Source organism: Mustela nivalis (genome assembly GCF_964662115.1).
Source record: "Mustela nivalis genome assembly, chromosome: 4".
Classification (NCBI taxonomy): domain Eukaryota; kingdom Metazoa; phylum Chordata; class Mammalia; order Carnivora; family Mustelidae; genus Mustela; species Mustela nivalis.
Window position 1 is genome coordinate 102,361,224 of NC_139023.1, and position 15,944 is coordinate 102,377,167.

At 36.8% G+C, this 15,944-nt stretch overlaps 1 protein-coding gene across 1 annotated transcript in view; it reads left to right on the forward strand.

The window, feature by feature from the left end:
• The window catches only part of LOC309863936 (uncharacterized protein), a gene marked incomplete at its 5' end in the record, with an annotated part of 59,686 nt that extends 44,747 nt beyond the window's left edge, over positions 1 to 14,939 (forward strand). The window contains one exon of the mRNA XM_082729194.1: positions 14,833 to 14,939. Coding sequence (XP_082585320.1) covers positions 14,833 to 14,863 — 31 coding nt within the window. The 3' untranslated portion in view covers positions 14,864 to 14,939. The remainder of the gene's footprint in view (positions 1 to 14,832) is intronic.
• Between the last annotated feature and the right edge of the window lie 1,005 nt (positions 14,940 to 15,944).

Consider the following 15,944-nt stretch of genomic DNA (forward strand, 5'->3'; position numbering starts at 1 on the left):
GGCAATTATTAACCCACTGTAATCTGCCTTTTGTCCTTTCTACCTTACTCAAACTTATGAAGACCGTGGGTAAAATGACTGACTTATTAATAAATACAGTGAATGTTTCTTACTACTTATTTTACGGGATATGCTCCCCTTCTGTCTTTCCCTTCTTTCTTTCCTACCCCTCCTCTTCATTCTTTATGCCCTGATAGCCTGCTTGCCTCATAGAGTTATTATGAGATTAAATACACATAGGAAACTATTTTAAAGTTCACAAAGCCCTATGGGACTGTTTTATGATTAGAATGATCACTCTAGTGCTATTTTGGAAGGAAAATCAAAGATGATATCACTGATGAAAACATAGCAATTGATGCATAAATATTTCTTTTTTTTTACCTTGCACTTGAAACTGAAGTAGAAGTAGTAGAGGACTTGTGATATTGTTTCTTAAGTAATTGATTGATAACAGTAGTCATACTTCTATCCCAGTTCTACCTATATCAGCCTTTGAGTGTATGTATATATCTCTCTTCATCCCAACCTCCATCTCTGTATATTCTCTGTCATGTCTATATCATTTAAACCTATCTGTATCTATCTATATCTGTGTATCTGTATCTACCATAGATGTTTAGGATTATTAGTCAAAATCACATGGGTCCTCAAACTATTTACTGATTTATTGTGGTGTCTGACTGTGACCTTCCTTCTTGGTGTTATCTTCTTCCCTTACAATTTTTAGCATACTCTCAAAAAGATCTGCCTGTGTCCTGTTTCTGTCAGGATGGGCTGGTATATTTCCTTGAAGCCCAGAACTGTTAGAACATCTCAAAGCTTTCCTCAGTCTTTGAGACCACAATAGCTACTTTTCATATGTTTCTGAACATTAAGTGAGCAAGCCATCAGGGCCTCAGCAAATGATACAATATACTTATAGCATATTAGATACTCTCAGATATTAGATATAAAACTGATCTATTTGATAATGAGTAGAGCTTCTGGAAGATGCTGAAATTACCCACGTGAACAATCTGAGCTATCTGTGGTAGGCTTATATCTCAGGACTGTGTAGAAGTTTGGCACATACTTGTCAGGTGAATACTCTGTTTGCCTATTGCTCTTAGCTCAAAATCTACCCTGAGCCAAGATGCTTGCTTCTTGCTTCAGGAACATTACTGAATTGGCTAATTTTTTTTTTCTTCTTACATAATTATTTTTTTAAAATTTATTTATTTATTGTTAAATAAATATATAACGTGTTTTTATTTCCAGGGGTACAGGTCTGTGAATCTGAATTGGCTAAATTTTTAAATGGGAAGGAAACATAAAAATGAAGTAGACTCTTTTTCTCTTAAGTTCTCTTTGACCCCTCTAGGTAGTTCATCTTCCCTAGGCTGAGATTTCTTTTTTAAAGATCCCATTTTTTCTCTTCTACCCCTCACAAAAGCATAATACCGTATCAAAAGTATCACATTTTAAGTGCTCATCTTAGTTGAAGAGCTTGTGGAATGTATAGCCTTCTTTGGGAACCAAGCACTACAAGGAGCCATTGGTGTGGCAATAGGAACAATTATCTATAGACGGAAATAGAAAAGGTTGTCTGCACCATCTCTGGGGTTTGGCAGTTTTGTTATTGTGTAATAATAATAAGGTTACCCCCTTCCAACTACACCCTTCTACCACATAACAAATGTATCTACAGATGCTTCTAGAGGTCATAAACATAACAAAGAATTTGTTAACTGAGGGCATCACTTGGATTGCTCCCTAGTATGTGTGCTTCTGGTTCTGTAATTTAACTGCTACAGAATTTTCTCAGTGCAATCAGTGTCTTCTTTGGGATAAGGCTTTAAGAACCCCTTTGGGACAGGGGAGTTGCTTCTTGTTTGATGTTAGAAGGAAAAGAGAAAAAAAAGAATTTCTCCCTCTCTTCCAATTTGGGCAGGACCATGACAATTCCCATGGAATTCCATCACCCTCCCCACTCCCCCATCACCTCAAGGTTGTATTGTTTAATCACTTCATGCTCAATCCTGTATAGATTATAATGTCCTCTTGAAAAAACTGCCCAATGGCATTTAAAGTTACAAATGCTAAGCAATTTTATTAAGCTGGAACCTAACCATGACACTCTTGGGTATATAGCAGAATTTTGTTCAAGGGTTTTAGTTTCATTGCTGAAGTGATGTTGCATGAAGATTATCAACCTTTAAATAATACTCCATTCATGATTTAATTTTAGTTCAAGACCAGTGGGTGTTCAAAATGAAGCATAGAGCTCAAGTCTTTATTTCTAGGAGAGTGGCTACAGATGCTAATTTAAATTTATGGAGGAAAACAATGGCCCGTGGCAAACTAAGTAGAGCATCTGGGAAGCCATGGTATTCTGGGAGGACAGTTCCTAATTAAGCTGTACACCTCCCTCTCCTACTCTCAAGACCCAGCAGTTGTTGTTTATGACAGATAACTTACCATTTGTTATTATTTTCATTTTCTTCCTTCAAGTTTTTGGATTTGTATCTCTGCTAGAAAATTTTGAATATTATCTAATTCACTGGACAACTCTCCCCTTAAGGAAAGCATAAGCTTTAATTAAAAATTAACTTCTGCTTTGGAGCCCTAGAAGTGTAGATATTTTATCCTTTTGTGGAGGTATGACAGAAGAAGCTTGTCATAATTTTCTTTTTGTACACTGGCACAGATTACTCTCAGGGATACACTGAGAATTATTAGGGAATGAAGGAGGAGGGACAAACACAGGCACTCTGTTATCATTTCAAATTACCAAGGGAATGCTATTAATAAAGAGGAAATTCAGCTTTTATAGAACTCACCCTACCTGAGGTGTCATTCTTAATTTCTTTTCTTATTCTGTCTTTCTCCCCCTTGGCCCACCCTTTTCCCTACTGGATCAGCACTAGTGTATCCCTTTGAACTTGCCTAAGGTTATAGTTTAATAGCTGATTGTCTATTAAGGAAGTACTTACTGATTGATGGGAAAAGTGTTGTTGTCTGATTAGAAATAGTCAGTGACTCTCAAAGAACTAAGGTGAAGTGATTGAACTGTTCACAATTCTGCTTTGTGCGGGGGTCAGGATGATGGAGGTAGCATAGTCAATGGAAGAATATGCTACTAACGTTTCCCAGAAGCTCCTCTGGTGGAAGGAAGGTAAGCAAGGACTTTCACAGCCTTCTGCTGTCACAGACTAGTTGTACTGTAGTCAAGTCTTGCCTTAACTTTTGCTGGGGGGAGGGGGTTTGGGAGAAGGGGGTGGGATTATGGACATCGGGGAGGGTATGTGCTTTGGTGAGTGCTGTGAAGTGTGTAAACCTGGTGATTCACAGACCTGTACCCCTGGGGATAAAAATATATGTTTATAAAAAATAAAAAATTAAAAAAAAAACTTTTGCAATCTAGTATTTTTCCTTCCCTTTCTACTGCTTAAGCATAGGTTTCCTATTGATGAAATGATACAGAATAATACATTAAGAAACCAATAATGACTATTATGCCTTGAAAAATCTGACTTAGACCTGTGATGTGTTAAGGTTTATGACTGGCTCTCTCTGGATAAGAACTCCTAATCTGTAGTATCTGCTGATTTCCACAGTTTAGATACTCCCCTTGTCTGATTTCAAGGTACCAAAATGAGGTCACTGAATTCAGAGTTGGGAAGATGTACATAATTAGCTTTTGCAAGCTGTTATTAGATGCCTTTATCACACTACTGAAAAAATATTAAGTGTTTAGAGCATGGCTTAGAACAGAGTAAATACTAAATTAATGTGTCTTTTTATCAATCATTATTAATTACTATTGTGATTATTATTGCCTTCTGTTTCTCTTTTCCTCTTCTTTTATTAATGTATGTATTATTTGATGTGCTGAAAAACTCTAAAAATTTTTTTGACTTCTATCATTCTCCAACTTCCTTTTTCTGCTATTGTTGAAGTATAGTTGGCATACAATGTTACATTAGTTTCAGGTGTACAACATAGTGATTTGACAACTCCATACACTATACTATACTCACCAAGAGAGGAGCTGCAATCTGTTACCATACAATGCTATTACAATACCATTAAATATATTTTCTATGCTGTACCTTTCATCCTATGTCTTAAACATTCCATAACTGGAAGTCTGTACCTTCTACTCCCTTTCACCCATTTTACCCATCCCCTCACTCCTTCTCCCCTCTCCCCCAACCTCTGGCAATCACCAGTTTGTTTGCTATATTTGTGGGTCTCCTTCTGTATTTTTAAAATTTTTTTAGATTCCACATACAAGTAAAATCGTATGGTATTTTTCTTTCTCTGACATACTTCATTTAGCATAATACCCTCTGGGTCAATCCATATTGTTGTAAATGGGAAGATATCATCCTTTTTAATGGTTGAATAATATTCCATTATATATTTGTATACATTGTATATGTATATATAAATATCACATTATTCATTCATTGATGGTTGTATAGGTTGTTTCCATATCTTGGTTATTGTAAATAATGCTGCAATAAACATAGGGATGTATGCATTTTTTTGAATTAGTGCTTTAATTTTCTGCAGCTAAATAGCCAGAAGTGGAATTACTGGGTCATATTTCGAATTTTTTGAGGAACCCACATACTATTTTTCCATAGTGTCTTCTCTAGTTTGCATTCCTATCAACAAAGAGTGAAAGTTCCTTTTCCTCCACATCCTTAACAACACTTTTCATTTCTTGTTTTTTTGATACTAGCCATTCTGACTATTGTGAAGTGATATATTATTGTGGTCTTGATTTTCATTTCTCTAATGAGTAACAAGGCTGAGCATCTTTCCATGTGTCTATTTATCATCTGTATTTTTCTTTGGAAAAATGTCTATTCAGATCCTCTGCCCAATTTTTAATCAGATTGTTTGTTTTATTGGTGCTGAGTTATATGAGTTCTTTATGTATTTTGGGTATTAACACCTTACCAGGTATGTCATTTGCAAATATCATCTCCCATTCAGTAGGTTGCCTTTTTATTTTATTGATTTTTTTTTAACTGTGGAAAAGATGTTTAGTTTAATGTAGTCCTAATTATTTACTTGTGCTTTTGTTTCTCTTCACTGAGAAGACAGATCCAGAAAAATATAGCTTATATTGATTTTTAAGAGCTAACTGCCTATGTTTTTTTAAGGGGGTTTTATGATTGCTACCCCTACTAAAATAGCAATAATATTTTTTATAGAACTAGAGCAAAAATGTTCTAAAGTTTTTATGGAACCACAAAAGACCCTGAATGCCAAAGCAATCTTGAGAAAGAAGAATAAAACTAGAAATATCATAATCCCAGATTTCAAATTACACTGCAAAGCTATAGTAACCAAAACAGTAAGTTACTGACGCAATAAAAGAGACCCCAAAATTAATGGAACAGGATTGAGAGTCCAGAAGTAAATTCACACTAATATTATCAGTTAATTTATGACAAAAGGGGCAGGGCTATCCCCGGGGGAAAAAGATAGCCTTCAATAAATGGTGCTATGAAAACTGGGCAGCTAACTGCAAAAGAATGAAACTGGAAAATGGACCACTTTCCCACACCACATACAAAACAAAAACAAATGCAAATAGATAAACATCTTAAAGTGGACTAAAGACCAAAAGGTAAGATCTGAAACCACATAGTGTAAGAGTTAGCTTCCAGGGATGTCTGTATCATCTTCAGGATTTTGTTCACAAACACTGAAAGGATAGGTTGCAATTTTTACTTTGTTTAAATGAACGTTTCTCTTCTGAGGAATAACCTATGAATAAGTGTTTTCTATTTCTTTTTCCACAACTTTTACTTCTTTTTGTATTTGAATAATTTTAACTCTCAATTTACAAAAAAAAAAAAAGAGAATCAAATTTTATTATACATAACTCATAACTCATCTGAAATTTCCTGGAAAGCACTGTAAATTTAAAACTTAGAATTGAAGCTTATATATTTACAAATGGAATAATCATTTTGGCCCTTAATAGTTACTAGCCTTGTAATTTTGGACCAGTCCCAAATCAAGGCTAATAAGAAATACCTCATGAGGAAGAGAGAAGATGGTCCCCTGAATGGAGCTGGATATCCACCAGACCATCCTGAATAGCCATGAAATCAGCCTGAAATGTAAGAAAATATGTCTTGATCTCTACAAACAGAACATCTCTGGCAGTTGGTCTTGAGGTAAGAAGATGGAAGCCATGATTCTGCAGGCAGATATCAGAAGATAAACAGAAGGGGGAGAGGGCCTCCAGGATCTTGCATCAGATTGCAAAAGCCTCCTGCTGGGGACTGAGAACAGACTGGAAGACCAATAGTGGCACGGAAAGGACTTTCGGGCAGCCACTCAGACTGAAACCTGCAGCTTTGGGGGCATGCATGTGAACTGGGGGCAGCTTGAAGTTTTAAAGCACAAAGCAGAGATGTGTCTGGACCTGGAAGCAAGGAGTGGGAGTGCTACTGAGGGGCGCACAACCCAGGATGCTGCAGTTTTTGGCATTATAGACAGAAGTGGAGAGTGTGGCCTGGAGAGCTCAGTGAAGAACAAACTGTGATCTCTCTGTTCTGAGACAGAGGTTTGGATATGGTCACTACTGCTCTCTTAGAAGAGATGGGGAAAGCTTTCAGGAAAAACCACCAGAAAACAAAAGCCCCCCGAAACCAGTTTTCACTGAACCATAACCTACCCCCCCCACCCAGGGAACAGGGCAACTCTGCCCAAACAGGGTTGTCTGAGTAATGGTATGGCAGGCCCCTTCCCCAGAAGACGGGTTGGAAGAACAATACGCTGACAACCCTAGGTCCCTATGAAATAGGTGCATCTTGTTTGGATTCTGTACATTCTCTCAACCACCCCTCAACAGAATGACTAAGAGGAGGAACACCCAACAAAGAAAAGATTCAGAGACTATGGCCTCTGGCACAGAACTAATGGGTATGGATATAACCAATATGTCAGAAATTGACTTCAGAGTAACAATTACTCCAGGTGATATCTAGGCTTGAGAAAACTACTAATGACAATATAGAATCTCTAAGGGCAGAAATGAGATCTAATCAGGCTGAACTTAAAAATGTTATGAATGAAATGCACTCTAAACTGGACTGCCAGTTTACTGCAGTTACTCTGACTGCCAGGGTAAATAAGGCAGAACAAATTAGTGAGACAGAGGATAAGATGATAGAAAAGAAGGAAATCAAGGTGGCATGGGAAAAATAAATTAAAACCCAAGGAATCAAACTGAGAGAGATTAGTGACTCAATGAGACATTCCAATATCAGAATTATTAGGATATGTGAGGGCGTGGAGAGAAAGAGAGGCCTAGAATATATATTTGAGCAAATTATAATTGAGAACTTCCTTAATCTGGGGAAGCATTAAGGAGCTTAACCAGCATTCATGTCCAAGAGGCAGAGAGGACCCCTAGCAAGATCAATGAGAACAGGACATCACAACATATAATAGTACAATTTGCAAATCTTAATCTAAGGAAACAATCTTAAAAGTGACCAGGGGAAGAGATTTCTTACATAGAGAAGGAGGAACATCAGAATAAGATCAGACCTGTCTATAGAGACCTGGAAAGTCAGAAAGGACTGGTGAGACATATTCAGGACACTAAATGTGAAGAACATGCAGCCAAGGAAACTTTATCCAGCAAGGCTCTCATTCAGAATGGATGGAAAGTCAAGGAGTTTCCAGCTCCTTGACAAGGAGCTTCAGTTTCCTAGCAGAAAGAATATGTGACCACCAAGCGGGACCTGCAAGAAGTATTAAAGGGGGTTCTATGAAAGGAGAAAGAACCCAAGAGTTATATAGAACAGAGATTTACAGAGACTATCTATAGCAACAAGGACTTAACATGCAACATGATGACAGTAAAATTATATCTTTCAATAATCACTGTCAATATGAATGCCCTAAATGCTCCCATGTAACAGCAGAGGGTTGCATATTGTTTAAAAAAACATGACCCATCTATATGCTGTTTACAAGAGACTCATTTTGAACCTAAAGATACATCCAGACTGAAAATGAGTAGATGGAGAACAATTTTTCATGCCAACAGATCTCAAAAGAAAGCTGGGATAGCAGTTCTCACAACAGACAAATTAGATTTTAAGTTAAAGACTGTAGTTAGAAATACAGAAGGGCACTATCTCATGCTTAAAGGGTCTATCCAACAAGAGGATCTAACAGTTGTAAATATCTATGCCCCCAATATGGGAGCAGCCAAGTACATAACCCAAATGTTAACCAAAATAGTCATATTGATAATAATACTCTAATGGTAGGAGACCTAAACACTCCACTCTCAGCAATAGACAGATCATCTAAGCAGAAAATCAACAAAGAAACAAGAGCTTTGAATAACACACAGGACCAGATCAAACTCATAGATATATACAGAACATTCCACCCTAAAACAACAGAATATTTATTCTTCTCGAACTCACATGGTACTTTCTCCAGAACAGACCATATACTGGATCACAAATCAGCTCTCAACTGATACCAGAAGATTCAAAATATTCCCTGTATATTCTCAGACCACATTACGTTGAAACTGGAACTCAATCACAAGGAAAAATTTGAAAGAAATTCAAACACTTGGAAGCTAAAGATCACCCTGCTTAGGAATGTTTGGGCCAACCAGTAAATCAATGAAAAACTTAAACAATTCATGGAAACCAATGAGAAAGAAAACACATCAATCCAAAACCTATGGGATATTGCAAAGGCAGCCCTGAGGGGGGAAATATATAGCCATCCAAGCCTCACAAAAAAATGGAAAAATCCTGAATACACAAATTAACCTTACACCTTAAAGAACTGGAAAAAGAACAACAAATAAAGTCTAAGCCACACATATGAAGAGGAAGAGAAATAATTAAGATTAGAGCAGAGATCAATGAATTAGAAGCCAGAAGTACACTAGAACAGATCAATGAAACTAGAAGCTGATTCTTTGAAAGAATTAATAAGATCAATAAACCACAGGCCAGATTTATCCATAAGAAAAGAGAAAGGACTCAAATGAATAAAATTATGAATGAAAGGTGAGAGATTACGACTAACACCAAGGAAATCACAACAATTATTAGAAATTATTCTAACAAGTATATGCCAATAGATTAAGCAACCTGGAAGAAATGGATGCCTTCCTGGAAACCTATAAACTACCAAGACTGAAACAGGAAGAAATTGACAGCCTGAATAGACCAATAATCAGTAACAAGATTAAAACAGTGAACAAAAACCTCCCAAAAAACAGGAGTCCAGGACTTGATGGATTCCCTGAGGAATTCTACCAAACATTCAAAGAAGAAATAATACCTATTCTCCTGAAGCTGTTTCAAAAAATATAAACAGGGGGCGCCTGGGTGGCTTGGTGGGTTAAGCCTGTCTTCGGCTCGGGTCATGATCCCGGGGTCCTGGGATCGAGCCCCGCATCGGGCTCTCTGCTCAGCAGGGAGCCTGCTTCCTCCTCTCTCTCTCTCTGCCTGCTTGTGATCTTTCTCTCTGTTAAATAAATAAAATTAAAAAAAAAATAGAAACAGAAGGAAAACTTCCAAAGTCATCCTATGAGGCCAGCATTACCTTGATCCCCAAACCAGGCAAAGACCTCATCAAGAAGGACAATTACAGACCAATATCCCTGATGAATATGGATGCAAAAATCCTCAACAAGATCCTAGCTAATGGGATCCACCATTATATGAAAAAGATTATCCATTAAGACCAGGTGGGATTTATCCCTGGAATGCAAGGTTGGTTCAACATTCACAAATCAATCAATGTGATAGAGAACAATAAATAAGGAGAGAGACAAGAAACACATGGTCCTCTCAATTCATGCAGAAAAAGCATTTGACAAAATACAGCATCCTTTCCTGATTAAAATGGTCAGAGTATAGGGATAAAAGGAGCATTCCTCAATTTCATAAAAACCATAAAAACCATCTATGAAAAGCCCACAGTGAATATCATTTTCAATGTGGAAAAGCTGAGAGACTTTCCCTTAAGACTAGGGACATGACAAGGATGCCCACTATTGTTTAACATAGTACTGGAAGTCTTAGCAACAGCAATCAGACAACTAAAAGAAATAAAAGGGGTATTAAAATTGTCAAAAAAGTCAAACTCTCTCTCTTTGAAGATGACATGATACTTTATATGGAAAACTCAAAAGACCCCACCCCCAAATTACTAAAACTCATACAGCAATACAGTAATGTGGCAGGATACAATATCAATGCACAAAAATCAGTTGCTTTCCTATACACTAACAATGTAATGGTAGGAAGAGAAATTAGAGAATCAATTCCATTTACAATAGCACCAAAAACCTTAAGGTAACTTGGAACAAACCTAACCAAAGAGATAAAGGATCTATGTTCTAGAAACTACAGAATGCTAATGAAAGAAATTGAAGAAGACACTAAAAGATGTGAAAATATTCCAATCTATGAAGATGGGAAGAATAAACATTGCCAAAATGTCTATGCTGCCCAGAGCAATCTATACGTTTAATGCCATCACAATCAAAATATCAATGGCATTTTTCAAAGTGCTGGAACAAACAATCCTAAAAATTGTATGGAATTAGAAAGACTCCGAATTACCAAGGAAATGTTGAAAAAGAAAAACAAAGCTGGGGGCATCACATTGCCTATATTTCAAGCTATATTTCAAAGCTGTGATCACCAAGACAGCATGATACTGGCACAAAAACAGACAGATAAATCAATGAAACAGAATAGAGAGCCCAGATATGGACCCTCGACTCTATGGTCAACTAATCTTCAACAAAGAAGGAAAAAATATACAATGGAAAAAAAGACAGCCTTTCAATAAATGGTGCTGGGAAAATTGGACAGCTATATACAGAAGAATGACACTCAGCCACTTTCTTACACCATACACAAAGATAAACTCTAAATGGATGAAAGATGTCAATGTGAGACAGGAATCTATCAAAATCCTAGAGAAGAAAATAGTTGGCAACCTTTTCAACATCAGCCACAACAAATTCTTTCAAGACACATCTCCAAAGGCAAGGGAAACAAAAGAAAAAATGAACTTTTGGGACTTCATCAAGATCAAAAGCTTCTGCACACCAAAGGAAACAGTCAACAAAACAAAGAGGCAACCCACAGAATGGGAGAAGATATTTGCAAATGATACTAGAGATGAAGGGCTGGTATCCAAGAACTTCTCAAACTCAACACCCAAAAAACAAATAACCAAGTCAAAAAATGGGCAAAAGCCATGAACAGACACTTTGCCAAAGAAGACAAATGGCTGGTAGACGTGTGAGAAAATGTTCAACATCATTAGCCATCAGGGAAACGCAAACAAAACCACATTGATATACCACCTTACACCAGTTAGAATGACAAAAATTGACAAGACAAGAAACAACAAGTGTTGGAGAAGTTGTGGAGAAAGGGAAACCTTCTTACACTGTTGGTGAAAATGCAAGTTGGTACAGCTACTTTGGGAAACATTGTGGAGGTCCCTCAAAAAGTTAAAAATAAAGCTACCCTATGACCCAGTAGTAATTGCACTACTAGATATTTACCCCAAAGATACAAATATAGTAAAAAGAAGGGCCATATGCACCCCAGTGTTCACAGTAGCAATGTCCACAATAGCCAAACTACGGAAAGAGCTGAGATGCCCTTCAGCAGATGAATGGATTAAGAAGATATGATCCATATATACAATGAAATATTACTCAGCCTTCAGAAAGAATGAATACCCAACATTTGCATCAATGTGGATGGAACTGGAGGGGATTATGCTAAGTGAAATAAGTCAAACAAAGAAAGACAATTATCATATGGCTTCACTTATTTGTGGAACATAAGGAATAACATGGAGAACATTAGGAGAAGGAAGGGAAAGTGAAGTGGGGGAAATCAGAGGGAGAGACAAACCATGAGAGACTATGGACTCTGGGAATCAAACTGACGGTTTTAAAGGGGAAGGGGGATAGATTAAACCATTTATGGGTACTAAGGAGGGGATGTATTGCATGGAGCGTTGGGATTTATACACAAACAATGAATCTTGGAACACTGAAAAAAAGTGAATTAAAAAAAACTACTAATGACATACTGTATGGTGACTAACATAACATAATAAAAAATTATTAAAAAAATCTCAAAGGATAACTGTGAGGTGTGTGAAAGGATGTTATAAAATGTACATATTTAAATATATGGCATGCTCTTATTGTCTCAACCATCAATATTGTGGCTAATTTCATATCCTCTTGTGCAAGGAGGCAGTGGGTAGATATATGGTATAGATTTTTAGTGTCACAATTTGAATAAAAGAACAGATCATTTAAGATTAAGACAGTTTAGAGAGAGGCTATAATGAGTGAAAATAGTTTGGATAGATATAAAAGAATGCAGAGGGTGTCCTAGGTAGAAGTATATAAACAAAAGTAATGAAAGTAGAAATAAGGGGCGCCTGGGTGGTACAGCCAGTTGAGCATCCAACCTTGGTTTCAGCTCACGTCATGATCTCAGGGTCCTGAGATCAAGCCCTGATGAATGTGGAGCCTGCTTAAAAGACTCTCTCTCTCCCTCATCCCTTCCCCCTTTCTAATAAGTAAGTAAGTAGGTAAATAAATAAATAAATATTTTTTAAAAAGTGTAAATAAAATCAGTAGTATTCAGGAGGAGAATTCATTTAACACACATTCCTGGTTGCTATATGCTGGACATTGTGCTTTGTTTGTTCCAGAGCACAAGAATAAGCATAAGACTCAATTCCTATATTTCTAGAGCATAAGACAGAATTCCTACATTCCTAGACTCTGAAATCCTTTAAGAGAAAATACACTAGATTGGAGAAGATGGTTTCAGAAAAGGGCAATTCAATTTTGTTGGGTAAATTGAGGTAATTTAGTGGAAGGATGTAGAGTTTGTTATCAGATAGGTAACTGGAAATCACTATTGAATTGTTAATAGGTGACTGAATTAAAATGGCATTTTGCAATGATCAGTTTAAATGAAAATTTAAACTGATTGTATATGAAGAAGTAAAAGGAATTAGAGATTTAGAAAATATATTGACAAGTTTCCTGAATTTTCTGTATTTTCTCAAAAGCCGGATAGTAAATCTTTTTAGCTTTGCAGGTCACATGATCTCTGTGGCAACTGTTCCATTCTGTAGTAGCAGGAAAGCAGCAGCCAGAGACCGTACAGAAGTAAATGAGACTGACTGTGTTTCAGTAAAACTGGTGGTGGTGGGTTTGGCCTCCTGGCTGTAATTACTTGACCTCGAGTTTGGAGAGTTGAGACCAGGACAAGAGTCATTGTCCAGAGGAGAGGATGAACTTAAGTTTTGGATATGCTAGGTTTAGGTGGTAAAAGGGAAATCTAGGTGGAAATATGGAAATTTAGGATTGGATTTAGGGTGAGAGATTAAGTTTGGATTCAGATTTTAGTTATTCATTATGGATGTGAAAGAAAGAAATAGATGTGCATTTCTGGTCAATGAAGAATAAGGAAACAAGGAGCAATCTATTGCAAAGAGCAGATAAAAGAGGTGATAAAGGAGATGAGAAGACCTATAGAGAACTATGCAGAGATTGGGAGCAGCATGTGGCTAGAGTCCTAAACTGTGGGTAGGATGGAGATGGTGTTTCTGGAGCTTAGGACTGAGTGAGGAGTATTGTTACAATAATGGCTTCTAGTGAACACTTCTTGTGTCCAGGCTGTTTGCAATGGTATATTACTGTTTTTTTCAACCAAGAAGCAAAGTCTATTTTTCTATCCCTTTGACAGGGCTGGGCCTTGTGACTTGCTTTCACCAACGGAATGTGGTAGTTGTGACATTGTATGAATTCTGGAAACTCTAGACCTTAAGAGATCCTGTGGTTCCAGTCTTGCCCTCTTGAAACCTTCAGAAAACAATGCTGTGAAGAAGCCCAGTTTAGTTACCTGAAACATGAGAAGTCACACAGAGGAGGACCAGCTAAGCATCAAAACCCATTGTCAGATGTATAAATGAAGCCATTTTGAACCATTCAGCTGCAGTCAAGACATCAGAGATCCTATCCAAGGCAGAAAGAGGAGGGAAAACAATACCTTGGTGCTCTTGTCCTTCATGCTATCATTCTCAGTGCCTCCCTATTCCCTTCAGTGCCTGAACTTGGTCTAACTAAATGATACAAGCTGATAGGGGACCCGGGGAAATGCAGCCCACAACATGAAGTAGAGCTGGGAAACAAGCCCAGGATTAGCACAGAGATGAAGCAAAGAAAAACAAGTATGAAGTGGGAGAGGGAGAAAAGCAGAGGGGTTAGTTTTGTTGTGTCCATGGAAAAGAGAGAGGAACTCATAAAGAAGTGGAGATGGACCAGCCAGACAAGTTGGAGAAGCAATAATATGATGTTGGCCAGAATTAGGAAATGAGAAATTATAAGGAAGAAGGAGTCCGATAAATTCTGGAAAATAATGCAGACTTCAAAGAGGGTGACTGGCAGAAGAGACAAATTTATTTGCTGATGTGCAATAATTAGTGACCCATGAGTAGCCTGTAAATGTTCATTTTTCCTTCCCACCTTGTGATTTGAAAATCCTCAAAGGTTTGTGAAAGTGTCATAGGGGAGTCATCATTAAAAGTAGTAATTACATCTATCTTGATTTCTGGCGTGTTTGAAAAATTCTTTATTTACTTTGTAAATTTATAAAATATTTTCAAATGTATTATACCTCTATTAAAAATAGAGATGCATGAACAATTAAGTTGATCTCTAATTTCTGTTTTAAAAAATCTCTAAATGATGTGATTTTTTTTTTCTTCCAGAACTGAACGCTTTGAGGGTCCTGTAGGGTGAATTGAGAGGCTATGCACACCAATCATTAGATATAAAAGGATTGAATTTGTGCTCAGGTCACCCAGTTGGATACCCGTAGCTGTTGTGTTGATTTTGATTACTATAGAGTTAAGTATTCTTTTTATTCTTAAGTATCTTTTAAATTTAATTTATACCCATGATGGGACTTTTGATAAAGACAAAAACGAAAATGAACACTGAAGTTAAATATAAGTTAATTAAGGGTGTAAAAATGACAGTAATTCTCTAATTTGCTCCAAGATGTCCTGCACAAGATTCAATCAATTTAACCACAATTTTTATATAGCATGCTGAAATCTCTAGCACTTCCAAAACCACTATAAAAAGAAAAAAATGTGCAGAAAGACAAATATATCTTATTTAACTTTTTTACTTATTGCAAATCAAGATAACCCATATCTACATGTTAAAGAAGTGTTGCCTTAGATATTTTTCTTATTATTGAAAAATGAAAGATACTGTATCATTCATTTATATAAAATTGTGAAAAATCAAATCTAAACTATAATAATAGAAAGCAGATCAGTGGCTTTCTAGGACCAGGAGTAGGTGTGGATAAAGGCAAAGGAGCAGAACAGAGCTTTGGGGGATGAAGGAAATGTTCTGTATCCTGGTTGTGGAAATAGTTATTCTGCCAAATGCAATGACCTGTGCATTTACAATGGATGCATGATATTGAATAAATTAGATCACAACATAGTAGATTAAAAAAACATATAAATTTCTTGAAAATTACTCAACTTTTAAATATTCAATTAGAAAACTCCAAATAGAAGGTCAAAAAAGTAGATTTTTTTTTTTCTATTAAGTCCAGGACTGGGCTAGGGCAAGTGAGGCATTCAGGACACAAAATGGAAGGAAGTACTCACTGCCAGATTTCTTCAGGGGGCAACCCTGCACTTGCAGGTTTTCCTTCAAATTTTGCACACTGGATGTCTCACTTACCTCACTGTTTTTGATGACTTAACAGAAATAAAAACTTTATTACATCTTTTAATATACATTTGGTACCTGAACCAAGGGGTGCCTAGGTCACTCAGTCGGTTAAGCATCCGTTTTC